This window comes from Agelaius tricolor, unplaced genomic scaffold (genome assembly GCF_023055355.1).
Source record: "Agelaius tricolor isolate 1412-34295 unplaced genomic scaffold, bAgeTri1.0.p SCAF_5, whole genome shotgun sequence".
Classification (NCBI taxonomy): Eukaryota; Metazoa; Chordata; class Aves; order Passeriformes; family Icteridae; genus Agelaius; species Agelaius tricolor.
Window position 1 is genome coordinate 15,849,580 of NW_027269265.1, and position 18,820 is coordinate 15,868,399.

Here is an 18,820-nt window from a genome sequence, read left to right on the forward strand (position 1 = left end):
AGACCAAGTATGTGTAGTACCTATGTATTTGTACATGTTTTCTTCCAGACCATAAGCCTTTGACAGACAACTTTAGATCACATTCTGAATCTCTTGTGTTTGGGACAAAAAATGCAGGAACCAGAAATAAATTCTGCTCTCTCACCCTTTCAAACCGTACCTGGGCCCACCAAATTCATACCAGAATATACAGAAAGTCATTCTGGATGACCAGTTGTCCCTAACAGTTTGTTCCTGATGGTTCTTAATAGAAGGTGCAAAGAATAAAACAGCTTGGAAAAGATACTGAGAAACTCCTACCAGTGTTACCTTTACACTTTTATATGATAGAGTAATATTAACAGAAGTCATGCCAAATTTCTTTCATTTTCAAAATGTATACTGTTTCAGTCAAATGCTGCCATATTGAAAGATGTTTTTTAATTCTTCCTGTGGACTCTATCAGGAAGACTGTTACAAGCAAAAAAAAATAAGCAGTTACCCTCCGAGCTGCAAGATTTCCTGCCAGTTCACTGACTCTTGATTTTCTTTGGTTTGCTAATTCTTTTACAGAATTAACTCCATCAGAAAACATGCTGATTAGTAACTGAAGAGGAACAACAATGTCTAGTTCAGACAACACCTAAGGAAAGACAATAAATAAGAAAGCATGAGTTTCAAGTTGGATCACAAACACCAGCTACTTTATATGCATTTTTGTAACACGATCCTCAGTTCAGCAAGATCTCTGCATTTAACTTTGGGACTCAATGAGTGAGGTGCAAGCTTAGATTTCCATTAGAATCAGGGCAAAATAAAACAGGCACTTTCAAAATATTTATTGACATCCACTTGGTGCACCTTGAGATCAATTTTATGCCCAAACACAGAGAGATGTGAGGTTATTCTACAAAAATATTTCTGTAAATCAGAAATATTACCAATACTTGAATTAATAACTATTTTTGTTTATTATTCCTTAAAATGAATGGTAGCCTACAGGTGTCAACATAGTGACAGGATTGTTAACTGCACATCACTTGGAGAATATTCCAAATCTATTATGCCTCTATTACTCAGATAAATATAAACTCATTTGCACTTGTCATTGTTATTAATTCAAGAAAAATCTAAAGAAATCATGTTATACTTGAAAACTCTGTACACCTAAAAAATTAAAATTACAGTCAGGTAAATTGGTCTTTGTAAAGGTTTAATTAAAATAACCCTCAGCAGGAAAGAAGCAATAATGAAAAGTACAGGTATAATTTTGAAGTGCTGTGGAAAATTTTATATCCTTTTTGAATTCATTGCCCTCATCTGACATGATTATCCCTGTAGCTCCCTGTAACATTGGGTGAATGCCAGTTTTGCAGCAAATATAGCACAAATAGGGTGAGAGCAGCAGAAAGCTTGGTGGGTACAGAGCTAGTCTAATCCAGCTCTTCATATGCAGAAACAACTACAGCTGTTTCTGGAGTCTGGAATTAATTTTGGAATCTACAGACCAATTTCTGTAGAGACTAAAAAGTAATGCTGTAAAAAAGTCAGCCAGCTGAATGGCTCTAAAGACTCAACTGACAACAAAGGTTTTTGGTTTTTTTTTAAAGGTTAAAGAAATTCCCAGGCAAGATTACTGAGTGCAACCCTTAACTGATCCCCACCTTGTCAGCTAGATTATTGCCCATGATGAGTTGGCAACACTCAGGGTCTGCCTACCAACCATCCTCATATTGGAGATAAGCAAAGGGCAGAGGGGGTGCAACAACTTCAGAAAAGCAGATTATTTTTCAAAATTATCAGCTGTTTCAGCATGACTTGTCAAGCAAGGACACTTACATGCAGCCAGAGCAATGCCTGCTCTTGCACAGAAGATGGATACCCTGTGAATCGACAGCTAATAAAGCCAAACATCTCCTCCAAGGAGAAAGGGAGAGGACAGAGCTCAGTGTCAAACATTTTGCTGAAAAATAGAACAAAAATGTAGCATCACTGAGGTAGCATGGCATACACTGTGTGAGACAGAACAGAAAACTGGTAGGAAGCTAATCTTACTTGCAGCCTCACCCACCATGGGAGCTGAGCTAGGCTGCTGATACCACCTGTCCTGACTATACAAGGCCATCTCTGAATTTGGTGATGCACCTTAAGAATTGATATCACATATGTTCAATTTAATTTGATAGCAATATCTTTTCCATCATCCAATGCAAAAATTGAAAAACTTCTCATCTCACTAGTCCATTATTCCATGTTTGCACTAAAAAAAGTTTACAGCAATACCTACAAATATGAACTTACAGTCAGTTTCTGAGCCCTGTCATCAATTAAAAGGCAATGTGAAGTTTCATTGTCAAAGTCATAAACCAGGCATAAAATTATGACTCCACCACCAATCTTATCCTGGTGTTTCCTTTGCTTAATAGGGGAAGATATTATCATAACAAATACAGTTCTACTAATCCCCACCATTTCTCATCAACTGGACAGGAGAAGAAAGATGGTCCTTCCAACATGCTGCAGGAAGCACACTAAGAATATGCCTTGCTCACACCAAAGAGGCATCATGTAATTGGCTCTTGACACAAAGACATGGGGGGCAATAAAAGAAAACTTTCCCAAAGCTTAAATCCTTTAAACATAAGATACAAAAACAAATCCGAAGCATTCACTCACTACTGTCTATTGCACACATTTTATTAGTTGCCACCATCTTAAAATGCTAAAAACCTCAACAAACATATGCAAAACCAGAATGATTCCAACATATGCCTACATACCTCAGCACTTCCCGAAACTCTTTCAGTTGGTTATCGGGCACTTCTGTCCTTATAGCTTCCAGCCATTCAGGCATGATACACTCCCACACTGACTGGTTTATCACATTGTATGGAATCAAGCAAAGGATTCGATTCAGCCCTTCTTTTAACTGGGTTACAGCACTACATGATTTGTCCCAGTATCCACCAACCTGTGGGTATTTCAAAAAATCATACTGATGAACTATTGTAAATGCAGGTCCACCCACAAGGGGAGAGAATGATGCATCAGACTCCATCTTATCAGAAGGCTAATTTATTACTTTATTATACTATATTATATTAAAGAATACTACACTATACACTATACTAAAGAATACAGAAAAGATACTTACTGAATGCTAAAAAGGTAATAATGAAAACTCGTGACTCTTCCCAGAGTCCTGGCACAGCTTGGCCCTAATTGGCTAATGAGTCAAAACAACTCACACCAGAATCCAATCAAACAATCACCTGTGGGTAAACAATCTCCAAACATATTCCACACGGGCACAACACAGGAGAAGCAAATGAGATAAGAAGTGTTTTCCTTTTCTCTGAGGTCTCTCTTGCTGCCTTTCAGCTTCCCAGGAGAAAAGCCCTGGGCAAAGGAATTTTTTCAGAGAATGTGAATGCAACTATGAACAACATTTCTAGTCCCTGTAACTTACTCAGTATCACAAATTTGCTCAGTGTGTTGCAGCCAGGAAATTTTTGGAGGTGATTATTAATAAATTCAAGGCCGAATTTAGAATTCAGACATGGAGCTGCATTGTTTTTTTCTCTTTAATTTGACTGACAGTACACAAAAGCCTTGTCCAGACTTAAATGAACTTTGCTCACTTTCAGGTCATGATTCAGTGTATTATTATTTATAATTCTCAAAAAGGCACAGATTTATTTGGTCAAACTTGCACCATCAATTTTTTGCTCTGGGAAACTTGTTACAGTGCTGGGTCTTTATTCTGAAAAACTTAGTCTGTACAAGGTGTTCTTTCATGGGTGTTAGTTCAGGGTTTTTTGAAGAAAGGTTTTCAGTGATGGAAGCAAAAAAATATGCTTCTAAGTATATAAGTAATTGGCATACAGAGATTAATTATTCTAACTGAGCTCGGCTCACATCTGCTGTTCCTGACTAATGGCTCTAGAGATGCCTGCTGTTTTGGCAGCAATTACTGGTAATCTCAGCCAGCAAACTATTTTTCCTTCATTCATCACAGCTAATTTCATGGCTATTTGTCTTCATGTTCTAGTGAAGTCTTGCAAATCTGGCAAGTTTTTGGTCTAGTCTTAAGTATTGCAGTAGGGGGTAACAAAACTCAAAAGAAGGGCTGGATCCAACAAAAAAAATCTGCAAGACATTTCAGCATGAGGTTCAGTCCTTCCTTCTCCCTTAACCTCAAAGCCATGGTCTCTGTTGTTCAGTTTCTAACATTTGAAGCATCCATCCACCTCTCAAACTGCCCCAGCTGACCTACAAGCCCCCCAGCAGCAATGGTTACTGAGTAAAACATGTCCATGCTGGTCTGCAAATGTACAGCAAATCCCATACATTACATTATGAAAAACCTACAATGCACAGTTCATGTGATGGTGTCATACATCACACAAAGTCTTTATGTCTCTTCCAAGTCTAGCCACTTAATTTTAGGAGACAAGCCCAACATGTCCTCTGGACATTTTACATGAGAGTCTCAGAAAAAGAAAGTCTTACAAAAGCATGATTAGGTGGTGAGTTCTGCTCCATAACTAATGGACAGGAAGAATGACTCTTTTTAGAAGAGGCTGCACCAATAGTTACACTTAGGCACCCTGGATAACCTTCCAGGTAAATCTCTGTCTCTCCATCAGCAACAAGGCAAACCATGTCAGAGTGGGATCTTAATTGAGTCACTCAAATTAGGTTTCTGAAGTTAGAATCAGAATTCCCAGAGTTCCCTTCAGTTACAACTGTGTGATTTCAAAAACCTTAATTCACAGCTGCAGAGATGAAGTATGCAAAGAGCAAAGTAACATCACTAAAGGACAGGCTTATATCTGGGAGTAGGCAAATGATACCTTTTAGCAAAGACAAGTTCAGGTACTTCAGCACCATAAAAATGTGCAGGTATCAAAAATGTAGCTTCCAATACCTATAATATTACAATACCTATACAATACAATATCTTTCAATACCTATAATATTATTCCAACCTGCCTTCACATCAGTGTAAATAATGCCTACTTTCTAACACAGTAAAACTAAAAATGCTGTGAAAAGGAAAAATTCCCAATTTCCACTGCTCCCTCTACCACTGAGATTTCTTTGTGTTGTCAGAGCTGGAAAAAAAAAGGCAATTTCACTTAAGACCTTAATCTCTGTAGCAAATAAGGGAGCCTTCAGATAAATTGTTCTTACCCTGGCAAACTCCATTGGCTTGGGCAGGAGGCACATAACCATGACATCAAACCGGACATCACAAACAGTCTTCAGCCACTTGGTAACAAACTGGGGCTTCAGTTTCTCAACCAGGCTACCAACTTCATCATCCATCATGTAAGCTGTAGAGTGAAACCACTGGAACACCATGCTGACCAGCCTTGCTAAACTCTCTGTGGGTGTGTTCTCACTGGGAGTGCAAAGGCTCACCTGGAAGAGAGAAAAACAAACCAACTTTCATTTCTAGAATTAAAGGGGGGAAATTTTTGGTCTACTAGATTTTGCATATTCTCAGAGTTATGAGGATGCAGATTACATATGAGACAAATGAAATGATCAGTTTTAAATAGAGGTTGGTAGAGGACAATTGACAAAATATTTCCTAACCAGAAAATAACAATAAAATGGGAAAAAAAAACAGGCACTGAATTTTTTGTTTACTTTCAACACTGAAAAAAATCAGTATAGAGTGCTTTGACAAACTTTTTGGTTTGAACTTTAAAATTACTTTTAATTTCAGAAGGTACTGTAAATCTAGTAAAATATATGCTATACATACACACACATATATAAGACATACCAGATAAAAAGACAAGTCAAATCAAGAACTTCAAAAATTCTGAAAGAAAATGCCTACCTAATGTAATAAGTGATCTTTACTTTGCAAAAAGCCTTCAATCTTGAATTTTTGTCCTCATTTGGGGCATGAATATGAGTTTTAAGTCCTCAGAAATTCCCACATAATGATTAACATTCTTCACCCCTTCTCCAAACTCTTTAAAAATGACACCTGGACTGTAAAGCTGTCACAAATCTGAGACCAAGTTTCTACCCCAGTTCACAGGCCAGAACACTGCAAAGCCCTTAATTACCTAATATTTGAGCTCTTGGCACCCTCTGGGTACAGGAGACAAAGTTTCAAATCAGGTTGCTGAACTGAATGCAAAGAATGGATGACAGGAGAATTGAGAAGCTCCTTTAGCCACCAAACAGCTATTCATTGTCATTTCCTAGTGAAAACTGCACCCTAAGCACTTGGCAACCTGAAACTGGTGACCACTGCCTGGCAGTGAGCGAACAACAGAGCAATGTTTGTGTCACATCTGGAGAAAAAAATGACAGCCCTCCTTCCCAGAGAAACCAGAACCCATTTAAAAAATGTTCTTCCTCCATGATTTTTCTTGAGATCTTGCAAATTCAAAGTACAGTCTTTTACTTCATTGCAGGTTGAAGTTAAGGTGTTGGCTTCCTTGTGCTTGGCTCAGGTGAGCATTAACTCAAAGGCAGTATCAGCTGGCAGCCTTTTTAAAAGGAACTCTTGACCCCTTGTCCAGTTTCTGCATGAAAGATAGTAATTTTATGGAGGAAAACAGCAACCCAAGAGTCTCACAACCTGTGTGGTCATCTCTGTCAATACCCACTACAGAAAGCTCAAGAGATTTTACAGGAATAGAATGGAGACAGTGAGTTCTTCCTCCTTACCACAGAAAGGTACACTTTGAATGTCAGGGATGAGGCATGTACAGTGAAACACAACCTGCTCTGTTTGCACTTAATTCTACTTCTGGAAATATAGACCTTCAGTCTTTACAAAACATCCTTTAATACAGAATAGATGCACATGGCACAAAAAAATATATAGAGATGTCTTTATATATAGATGTCTTTCATTCTGAAACAGCGTTAAACAACAAAACCCACAAGATGTCAGCAGAATATGAAGTTTAATCATGTAGTTCCTTGAAACTGCAGAGCAGCTCTTTGGGCACCATGGAACTCCACACCTACCACTCTGCCATCCAGAGATCCTATCTCTGTTTACACAATGGATGAGGGGTCCTGCTATTTGCCCACATGTCACTGGGTGACTGAAGAGAGAGCCTGAGAGGAAAGGTGACTTGGAAAGAGCCTGAGAAAAAGAATTCTCCTTAAGGAGAACTGCAGAATGCAGTTTCTGAGGATCTATGAGGCTGCAGCCTGGCCTGCTCATGACCTAGCCAGGAGCAGCCCTGCTGTTTTGGAATAATCTCTGGTAGCTGCTGTAGAGGTAGAACCCAGGGCTTCATTCTGTCATCCCACACCAGGTGAATGGAGTGGACTGACTGACACAACTTCATCAAGCTGACTGCAGGAAGGAACAACATCCCACTGAGAATCCTCCTGCCTATTCAGAGGTAAGAGAGAAAGCTCTGCTCCCAGAAAGTGATGTTGAAAACTGGAAGGGGAAAAATAGATTTTTAGAGGACTGCCTTCTAAAATTAAAAAAATGGCACTCACCAGGGGCACTTGTGAACAGAAGCAAACAGAAGTCAATTAAAAACCTGAGAGTGAATAATTCTTTTATATACTTTGTAGCAGACTCAGAGGCAGTCAGCAGCTCCACCCAAACTAGTTATGAAATCTCCAAGTCTGACAGCTTCACAGGACAAATTCTTGCTTACAATTCAGAATGTCTCCAACTAAAGCCAAGAAGTGTGGGAAAAAATAGAGGCAAAACAGACTTCAGAAAGTAAAGGGGAGGCAACCACGAAGAGAGAAAAAACCAAGAATTTCTTACCAAGAACCATATTCCAAACTGGCTCAGGAGGCGTTGGTCATGCTTGTCATCATCTTTATTATCAAAGTCTGTGTTGTCCAGGGAGTGATGGGAAGAGGAGAGGCCCATCTGCCTCCTTCTGTTGAGCTCATGCTCCCTCTGCTCTGCATGAAACTCTGCTTCTTTCAGCAAGCTATAAAACAAGCCTGTGGTCAGTGAATGCACCTTCCCTGCAGTGGATACAGGTATCTAATCAAGAGTAACTAGACATTTAGCCATATGATGTCATCACTTTCCTGAAACAAAATAACATCAAATCCTAGGATTCCAGGCTGACTTTCTCATCAGGACAACACTCACAGAATCACAGAATTAAAAGGTTGGAAAAGACCTCTAAGATCATCAAGTCCAACCTATGCCCTAACACCTCAGCTAGACTATAGCACCAAGTGCCAGTCCAGTCGTTTTTTAAATGCATCCAGAGATGGTGATTCTACCACCTCTCTGGGAAGAGCATTCCAATACTTTATTATTCTTTCAGTGAAAAATTTTTTCCTAATATCCTATTAGGAATATTTATTATCTTATTTTTCCTAATAACCAATACCTTCCCTGATTTGCTTGAGACTCTGTCCTCTTGTTCTGTCAGTTGCTGCCTGGTGGAAGATACCAACCCCCACCTGTCTACAACCTCCCTTCAGGAAGTTGTAGAGAGCAATAAGGTCACCTCTAAGCCTCCTCTTCTCCAGGCTAAACACCCCCAGTTCCTTCAAACGTTCCTCACAGGGTTTGTGTTCCCAGCCCCTCACCAGCCTCGTTGCCCTCCTCTGGACGCGCTCAAGCATCTTAACGTCCTTCCCAAACTGAGGGGCCCAGAACTGGACACAGCACTCAAGATGTGGTCTCACCAGTGCCAAGTACAGGGGAAGAATGACCTCCCTGCTCCTGCTGGCCTTGTACAATTCCTTGCCATTGTACTTATTGGCCACCAAGGCACACTGCTGGCTCATATTTAGCCGGCTGTTGACCAGCACCCCCAGGTCCCTTTCCGCCTGAACACTGTCCAGCCACAGTGTCCCCAGCTGAGCCACTCTCTGCTAAAGCAGCAGGAGTTCAGTGTCTACTCCCCAATTATCCCAGTGAAACTAAAATCCACCTGTGCACAAGATCTGCAGGCAATATGGACACAAGGCCTAGTCCTGCTCACGTACCCACAGCTCACATTACCTGATGACAGCCTCCACAGTGCACATGAGCTGCAATATGGACACCAAGGCCTGATCCTGCTCACATGTCCTTGCCTCACATAACCTGATGACAGCCTCCACAGTGCACATGAGCTGCAATATGGACACCAAGGCCTGGTCCTGCCTCGCGTACCCATGGCTCACAGTACCTGATGACAGCCTCCACGGTGCACACGAGCTCCTCGGCGCCGCACTCGCGGGTGTTGATGGGGGGCGGTGAGGTCTGGTACAGGTGGGTCTCTGCGGCCGCCCCCAGCTCGCTGTGGTGGTTGGAGTGGCACCTCTTGCAGTAGCGCACGGGCCGGTTGCCGTGGCGGCCGCAGCAGCCCGCCGAGAAGCATGTGACGACTGCTCTTCGGACGTGGGAGCTGCAGTTCTGGAAATAAAAAAGGGTTTGTCAGGCCACAGGTTATCGGGAAATGGAACTGAAAGCAGGGATGAGAGCCATCACCAGGGAGCTGGCTCAAGTGTTGGCAATTTCCAAAATCACTCTGTCTAAGCACAACTGTGTGCAACCTCCTGATGCCAAACATCACTGACCTTCCAGAAAGACAAGCTCAGGACTAAATGCTGAGTGTGGACTTAAATGTCACAGTTGCTCCTCTTCTGAAACACCAAACTGACATTTAAATCATCAACCTCAACGTCCTGACTTAGAGCAATCTCTAAATTTTACAGCAGTTCTCTTAACACCTGCTTATGCTTCAGAAGGTCTTTTTAAGTTACAGGTAGCAACAGGCAGATCCTTAGGAGTGCAAAAAAGTGGTGCCACCATGCCACAGTTTATGCTATGTAAGAACCTGCCTTATCATAGGAAACTGTACAAGCCTTTGAAATAAGCACCTGAAATTTCTGCCACCTAGTAATCCAGCCCACAGAGAAACTTTCTTTGCCACCTGAGAACTGGAATATGTTATACACTGTATCCTTTGCTATAAAAGTCTTATCAAAACACATTAGCTGATATGTACTGCGAGCAGATTCTTTTTGTCAGCAACCTTTTCAGAGCCAAGCGCTAAAGATTTTCCATGTATTTTTAAAAATACACATTTTACAGTTTGATTTTTGCCCAATTTAGGATCAATCCAGGACTTCAAGGACATGAGAAGATACATAAACACTTAAATTTAAAATTCATCTCTTGTTCTATCCTCTTCATAAAGCAGAGTTATAGAATACAAACAGAGCTCAACTGCATAATTGGATTGCTTTACTAATTGCCACTTAAACTAAAACCTACAACTCAAATCAAGATTATCAGTTTTAACAAAAAGAAACCTGCTGCTGCTGAATTATTTCCATCCACCAATAAATGCATTCATGGATAAATTGTGAAATTTTGGAATGGTACAAAGAAGAACGTACTATACAGCGATGGAATGACATTACACACAACATCAAATCATGCCCCATCACACAAATGGCTGAATCTTACCTTCTTCTGACATATAGCAGAAATTTCAGCTGTAAGGGGAAGGCATACAAAACATGAACACAAAGTGACGACCTTTGTAGTTTACTATGGCAGCCAAGGGAAAATGGACACCCTGCAAGGAAGTCTCTGGGCTGAACTTGTGTTTCCAGCTACTACTGAAACCCCTAAGCCTGCAGAAGCGAGGACACTATACACTTAGGCCTGTGGCTATTTCTACTTTGAAATACAATAACAGCCTTGGTGCATTAAGTGTGGTGGGCTCTGCAACCCCTCCTCCTTCTGCTTATGCTGCTGCCTCACAGGCAGACTTGTAAAAGCACACCTTGCACACACAACTGTGGCATGCTGCAGGAGACATGGCTCAGGTGGGCCTACACTACTTGTGAAAGCTCTTGGCATAAGAGTAATGAATATGGATGAACAATGCCAAAACAGACACTATGTCTGGCCCATAATTTCAGAGTGAAATGTTTGCAGATTCAACCTGTAAGCAGTAGCTATTTGATCTGTTGCCGTGGCAACATATGATTCAGTAAGTTTAAGGGGCTGATTAAGAAAATGTGCTTCCCCTAAGTAAATAAAACATTCTTTATCTGGGTAACATTTCAACTAAAAGCAAACAGCAAGAAAATCTCAACTGCTTAAGAATTTTCAGTTTGCAAAGCAAGGAGAGAAGCAGTGTCTTCATTCTATCCCTGGAAGGATTGTTTCAGATAATATGCTGACTAGTCTGTCAACACACTTTGTCTGCATTCTAGTAGATAACAAAATATCAGGTTTTCTCACTGGCCAAAGGACAATAATTGGATCAATGACTGGACCATCAAAAAATATTTTATGTCCTTTTCTGAGATCCTTTGCAGTCTTTGTTACAGATTTTCAGCAGCTTTTAGGGCTTTCAAATCAGACCCAGGTTACTGGAAGAACTAGCCCCATTTTTTGGACAGCACTGTAGGACACAAGTACTTTTAAAAAACTTGGCTCCAATTGTGAATGCGTCAAGATTTGAAAATCTGTTCACTTGTTTCTGTTTCCTCACACATAGAGAGTTGCATAGTATTTCAGATAGAGGATTAGTCAATTCTTCATAGTACTTTAAGGACATTAAGCAGCATTAAGTACAAACTACTTTAAATAAAAAAAAAAAACCAACACTTTTGAACAGAATGCAGCAGTTCAAGTAATACAGTATACAGCATAGCTTTGTACAATTATGATCAGTTTGTACCTACCCTTAAAATATCTCTTACCTTGTGGCAGAAGAACATCAATCAACCATTCACTGTGATCCCTGTAAAAATGTATATATAATTAGCTTTCTTTATATATATATATATATATATACACGGATTTATTTTTGTACAGAGGAAATTTAGATAAATCAATGTGGTTGGAATGCCATTATTCTGAAGCTGCTTTTTTTAAATGTAATTTTATAAATTGCAGACTGCTTTACATAACATCTCTTGGTTGTGCTGTCTTACCATAAATTACCACTTTGATGATGTTGGTCACCATGTTCAAGGTTTTCAAAATGACTTTTGAGACCTAAATTTATCAAATTAAAAGAGAGTGTCCTCTGAAAGTCTGACAGATAAGAAATGGTAGTGAAGAATAGCAGATGAATGTAGAAAAGAAACCAGAGTACCAGTACTGTTTTCTCTGTGTGTCCTTAGAAGCTATGCTTCTACCAAATTCAATTACTTTTTCCTGCAGTTTTAACTCAATGATGACTTAAAAACCTAAGGTGAGATGTAGTTGCTTTTCCCACAGCCAGTGTGATTTAAAGTTGTCTGAAACTGAGGAGAAAAACACTCTTTAGGCTCTGAACTACCTGTAAACTTGTCCATTTGAAGTAAGGACTGGCACTGACTGGAAGTATCAGTAGATTTTGTATATTAATGCAAACCAAAGTAGCAATTTAAAGGTAAAAAAGACAACCAAAAATGGAAACAAAGTGAGGTTATTTTATTTCATGGTACATTCCTTCCAAGTACTGGCCAATCCTGGATCAATTTCTTTGATCTCTGCTGCTTCATGGTATATCTTAGAGACTAATCTGAAATACATGTTACAAAACATTAGTGAAAGCTCTGTAAAAGAACTTTCACTGGAATGTTTGGTTTTAAATGACAACTAATGGATGAGGACAAAAATGTTCCATAAGCATAAGCTGGTTCATTAATGAGGTTTCCCTATAATAGTCAATGCATCCCACAGTATCTATTCTTTCACAGATCTCAAATTAAAAGCTCTGTTTAAAGGTAGGTGCAAATACTGATCATGTAAATATCTGTAATCCTTATTCATATTGAGTGGCAGTGTGCTCCACATATTTCAACAGATTTACCTATATGAATTATATGCAAATCATACTCCAAAAAAGCAAACCTCCAGAGTTATAGAGTCTGACAGTATTTATCAATTTCCAGCTTTTGGTTTACCTACCCTGCAATTCTTTGGCTGCATTCTTCACAAAGATATAGGGGAGGTGGCTTATCACCCAAAGCCACAGACAGGGATGGGTCAATGCACATCTGAAACACGGAGAAGGAAAAGGATTAACATCTCTGTTCATTGAAGCTTGCTGAAAAATTTCAACATGTTAATGCTAGGACATAAAATGTAACACAGCTTTGATATGTGTTAAGAGTATTCAGTAATGAAAGAAAATACTCAGCATGTGGTGTACAAGATCTCAAACTATTTCTAACAAAGATAGGGATGTGAGAGCCTGCAAAAATATAGGACATATTGCAGTACCAATATTATCACTTTCTGAAAGACAAGTACGTTTTGTTATATACTCACATCACATATTCACTATACACTGCTACTATTTTGTCCTCAAAGAGACAGCACTTAGAGGATCCATTGTTCAGGACAAGGTAATGGACAAGGTAATGGAAAGGTCTAGATTTTTCTATCTCAAAAATGCCTCTTCCAGCAAAATCTAATTTTCAGTCGTCACAGTTTTCAAGTATAGAGCACAACTGCAGTGACAGAACAAAGACTCACAGTTCCCTTGGCAACATAGGTCCAGACTTTGTCTTGCATTAGCTTTTATCTTCCACATAAGTCAATTACAGAAAATAGTTACAGTTAACAGCCAGTTCCATCCTCATTTGTTCAAGTGTTTTGTACTACAAAGGAAACACTGAACAGTAGTATGAGTACACTACATCTTAACCACTCTGATCACTCTTATTCCAATGGAGTGCAAAACTGTAAATAAAGACAAATATCTCTTTGACTGTTTCTCATCTTTGTTAACCAAATCATCAATTTAGGCTGCATTTTTCTGAGTGATGACTGATCAAAACTGGTTCCGTCAAAATTTGGTTAACAGTATCACTCAAAAATATTCATGTGCTTAATCTGCAAAGCTCTAAACTGTACTTTTTAATATTTTGCTCTATTGTATTATTAGCCTGGAACTAGTGACCACTACAACATGAAGCACCTTTCAGTATTTTTCCTGTGAGAAAGGAATCATTGAGAATGATTGGAGTGGGCAGGAAGGTGGTCCCTTGCAGGACTCTTGAGATAAGTGCCATCATTATGTCCTAGCACAGCCTGTGGGAAAGGCTCACTGCAGAACTCTTTGACTAAAGAAATTATATTAGTATACAAATTGATGCCAGGGAAATTGATTGTACCTACATATTTAATGGATACAAATTAATTAATCAGTACACCTAACTGCAGTATGTTCTGGACTTGGGCTGCTGTTCTTGCCTCTGCTACTAAATTGTTCTGTGAGCCTGGTTAAAGCTTTTTCATTTTTACTATGCCTATAAACAGTAAAGAAACAATTTACCTTCCTCAAAGAGAGCTGCAGAAAAGGTAAGTAAAGCTTTGTTGCTATTTGCTTTAGGACACATTCCAAGCAAAGGATCATAACCAGAGTAGGTGTATTGTATGAGCTCAATCAAAATACCAAGGTGAACATGTACCTACAGAACTGAAGTAATGTTTCCTGTATACAGTAATATTTGTGCACATATTTATACACATTTATGTGTGTGTCTAGGAAAACATTTACATGGATTAGCCAGGAGCCAGCTTAGAATTCTATAAAGTACTCTACAACCATCACCATGTTTAATTCCAAGATCTCCTACTGTAGTTGCAGGAAAAACCTCATTCCGCTTTAGGCAGCCAAAGAACATATTCCCAAAGGTGTGGCCCCTTGGTGCCAACAGGCTTTGCTGCTCCCCAAGCACCTGCTTTTGGTCACCTGCACACCACCACAGCTCATGGCTGGGGTGGGAGTACAACCTCCCCTGTCCCAGAGAGCTGGGTTTGGCCCCTAAAGCAACAGCAGTACCTTCACAGCGGGTTTGTTAATCGCATTATGGCATTCAATGTGCTGGCAGTGAATAGGATTCCAGGCTGCAAAACCAAAACGTGGCTGATTAATAAATGAGAAGAGACATTTATATTCTTTCTGTCTAGCAGTCTCAATTGAGAACAAGAGCCTCTTTACAAATATGAGTATGATACAAATAGCCATTCCTCATGAAGCTTAATAATTACAATAAACAATCTTGAATATACCTGCCTCCTGACTTATTTACAATATAATTAAATGAACCATGGATCCAGTGAGAAAATGGAAAAAGACACAGACATTCCTTTTGCAGACTCTTCTAGATCTCACCAGCATCTTGAAATAATTAACTATCCTGCCACTCCAGGAGCAAGATGGTAGGAGTAGCTGAGTAAATTCAGTTACTTTCCCAGACAAAATGAAAATACAGCTGGGACAAAGGAAAAATAGTCCAGTGACAGAAGGAGCCTTGGCTGTGTAATGACAAGAAGTAAACAACAAAGGGATGCTCAAATGGCATCACTTGGATGCTCTACAGGATGCCCCCAGGTCAAAATACCATGTAACTGCAGATAATACTCATCCCATTCTGGGATATATTAACAAAAAACTTAGAAATAATGGAAAAAGCCCAGTCTATCCAGTACTAGTAACTAGTTCAAAAAGAATACTATCAAAAAGAATACTATCATGATTAGTTTACAGACCTGCTTGCGTGGAAAAAGTGATGCAGAGCAGTACATGAAGAATTTTTTTTCTAAATAGTCAAGAAAATTTATCAACCCTTCAATGGAAGGCTTTAGAACAGGTCAGACAAACTTCTACTGGGAACATTAAGGCTGCACTTGAGTTGGTCTAGGGGTCTTCTAAGGTTTCTTCCAATCCTTGATTTTCATAATTTAAAATGTCACATTCTGGTCCAGAAATTTTAAAAGTGAACAAAATTTATGTCATATGACAGAGATTATTTGAAAAAGGTTGAGACAGACAAGCAGGAAAAGCAATGAGTTGCAGCTGGACAGTCACCCCTGTAGCAGCACTATCCCATCAGTATCTCTGGGGAGTCTGGCAGACAGAGGACTTTGTACCATGAACCTACTCCAGCTGCACTCCTGACTGTCCCCCATTTTCATCCTATAACCTTGAGAATTTATCCATTGTACTAACTGCACCTGACATCACATGACTTTTTTTGACAGTAACAGCCAGATAAGAAGTCTTAGCAACAACAGCAGTGTTAGCAGCTGACACAACAAAAGCAACCAAAGCAATAATTGAAAGAAACATAAACCAGAACTGTTGGGAGGCCCAGGCAGCAGTTTCACAGACTATTTGTTACAAACATGATATTTATTTCTTCTCCTATTCAGGTTTAGTTAATATTGTGATGAAGACAACATATTTACTAGCCATTATCTGAGTTTCTATTTTTCATTACATGTTTTGAAAATGCAGATAAATGGATATCGCATATTGTTATGAATGTACAATTTATCAAACAAAAAGCATCAAATACATCATAGAACTGTAAAAATGTGACTTTAACACTTCTCATTATTTATTTTGGCCTGTACAAAACCAGCTGCACTGACCTGTGTACTGAAGTCCTCTGTACTCACTGATTGCCCCAGGGGGTTTTAAATTGGGCCAATAGTGAAATAACATTTGTACTGCTGGAGGTTTAACTTGAGATGGTCCATAGGCTATTACATATAGCAAATCCTAAGGAAAGACATGTACAAAATGTTCATTTTTGCAAGGGAACACACCGCAATTCAATATATTGCACTTCTGTTCAAAGACAGCTGAACACACAAAATTAACACATTTCATGCCCTAAGAAACTTCCTTTGTATGCTCTTAGAGACAGATTAGATGACCAACTTGAATGCTTCTGAGTTTGATCCGAGCATGCAACAGCAACCACCCATCCCACAGTGCACTAACAGAGCAAAATGAATTCTCTGTCTAGTCATGGAGCAAAGAGGTGAGATACAGATAAATAAACCAGATTCAGAGCAGACTCAGACAACAATACTCACAAATAGTTCTCATAAAAGTCCAGTCCCACATGAATTGAGAAGCCTGCTCATTATTAAAATTTCCACTCATTGGAGCCACAACCACATAGTACTTAGGAAACAGAGCTGGTTTCTATAAAACATGGAACTGCCTCTGTAAACCAAAAATTAGAGGGACCTTCCTCTCCATAATCCAGAGGGAGGACTGGATATAAAGATCATTTACAATTTCTTGGCATACAGTCAGTTCAATTTCCAAGCCATCTGGTTCTTATTACTACCCAAGCACAGTCATTTCCACAACGTATATATGATCATAAACTTACTTTCCATACTTCTTGCTTATATTTCATGAGACATTCCAATAATTGGCAGTGATACACTGAGAGAGAAAAGACAGTATAGACTTAACATGGACATGGAAACTACAGAAGTTACATAATCAGCTGATTGGCTTTGCTTTGTCCATCCAGAACTCTATGCCTCATTCAAATATTTTTTATTTTAAAGGGCTTGCTAAAGAATCAATGCTCCAAGAGACATCACAAAATATAAGAAACTGAATATTAGTAACTTCTTTCTGTCAAGAAATTCAGGAAGATGATTACCATGAGGGTACAGCTTTTTGCACAGCAATGGAGACCTTTTTCAAACACATCCAGTTGAAAAATACCTGCTGATTCACTAGAACTTTGTCCCTCTGTCACAGTGTAAATGGGTATCTTGTCATTCATCTTGAGGCAGCAATGGAAGTCACATGTAACAATATATTATTCCCACATATCAAGAGGCTATAGGAGCCACTCTGTATCAAACAAACATGAGAGCCAAGTGAACTACTTTACATGTCTGACTTCCCAAAAATCACAGGGCCACTTGTTCTCTGACAGTTTCAACACAGAAATCACAAAAAAAAGCAAAGACAGAACATTTAATGAAAGAAAACCTGACTTCTGCAAGCAGCTTTTAGAAATGGTGTTCTGCTTTTATTTACTTGTGTGAACCAAGTTAGGATGATGTGACACTCCTCACACAATGCAGTGTGGGGCTCCTCCACACACACCATCTACCCATTCACATAAGACAGGAGATATTTGACAGCTGATGATTATGCAATGTAACAGCTCACTGGGGTTAAATATTGTTTCAATTTGGTTATGAGATCCCAATCGTTTAACAGGGACTGCCTCACTTTTTTTTAGATACTCCTAATTACATTTAATTTCATTATGGTTCCATTAAGCCTGCAGCCAGCATTACCTGTCTTCTTTAGTAAAACAGCACCAGTTGTGAATTCAGTGATATTTGAATCATAGTATAAGACAGTTACTATGAATTTCTGTAGTCAAGGTAAGTGGTATTTCTCTCCAACACTGACATTATATATATCAGCACTATATTCTCATGTCAAACGTGAGTAGATCAGGGTCTCCAATCCTGGACCAAATCCTATTTCTCCATCACAAAGAGATCTCTTATCTACATAAGGATTATTACCAGCATGATGCTCAGAAATCTCAGTTTTGACTAAAATAAATAATTTTCATCCTGTGCTGGAAAACGACACAGTTTTTCCCCATAATGAAAATTTTTCTGATGGCATTTGACAATACTTCCTGACTGATAGCTTCAGAATGAATGATACCATGTTGCATGTTTACACATACCTGGGTTTGATGTGTACTGCATTGCAATCATCAGCATTGATGATGCAGACAGATTGACATGTGCTGGAACACCTTCTCGTTTTGAAGATCCCACTTAAATAAAAAGGAAAAAATAAATAAATTTTCTATTGTAATAGGAAAATCAGGTGAGAATAGCATGTAACTGATTCCAACTCATGCAGATAAAATTCCTAAGGTGCCATGTCATGAAAACCAAAAAAAAAAAAAAAAAAGTGGAAGAGAAAGATGCCTAGGTATTGATTCACAGAGCACACACCTGGTTTTCCAGATCAGTGCAACTTCATCCCTAAACTGCATCAACCAGTTGCCTTCTCAGGCTCTCTCCTTCAGAACCCACAAATTAAATAATATCACTTGTACATGT

At 39.2% G+C, this 18,820-nt stretch overlaps 1 protein-coding gene across 6 annotated transcripts in view; it reads right to left on the reverse strand.

Annotated features, from left to right (window-relative positions):
- Positions 1 to 18,820, reverse strand: part of UNC79 (unc-79 homolog, NALCN channel complex subunit) — a 109,416-nt gene that overhangs the window by 73,150 nt on the left and 17,446 nt on the right. For all 6 annotated transcript variants that reach the window (XR_011679137.1, XM_071426568.1, XM_071426565.1 and 3 more), the window contains exons 5-17: positions 18,436 to 18,528; positions 17,095 to 17,150; positions 16,340 to 16,469; positions 14,745 to 14,809; positions 12,863 to 12,951; positions 11,665 to 11,705; positions 10,415 to 10,443; positions 9,129 to 9,355; positions 7,754 to 7,925; positions 5,176 to 5,406; positions 2,760 to 2,950; positions 1,819 to 1,942; positions 482 to 622 (exon numbers count right to left, since the gene is read on the reverse strand). Coding sequence is in view for 5 of the 6 variants with exons in the window: in XM_071426568.1 (XP_071282669.1) it covers positions 482 to 622; positions 1,819 to 1,942; positions 2,760 to 2,950; positions 5,176 to 5,406; positions 7,754 to 7,925; positions 9,129 to 9,355; positions 10,415 to 10,443; positions 11,665 to 11,705; positions 12,863 to 12,951; positions 14,745 to 14,809; positions 16,340 to 16,469; positions 17,095 to 17,150; positions 18,436 to 18,528 (1,589 nt within the window). In the remaining variant the exon portion in view is untranslated. The remainder of the gene's footprint in view (positions 1 to 481; positions 623 to 1,818; positions 1,943 to 2,759; positions 2,951 to 5,175; positions 5,407 to 7,753; positions 7,926 to 9,128; positions 9,356 to 10,414; positions 10,444 to 11,664; positions 11,706 to 12,862; positions 12,952 to 14,744; positions 14,810 to 16,339; positions 16,470 to 17,094; positions 17,151 to 18,435; positions 18,529 to 18,820) is intronic.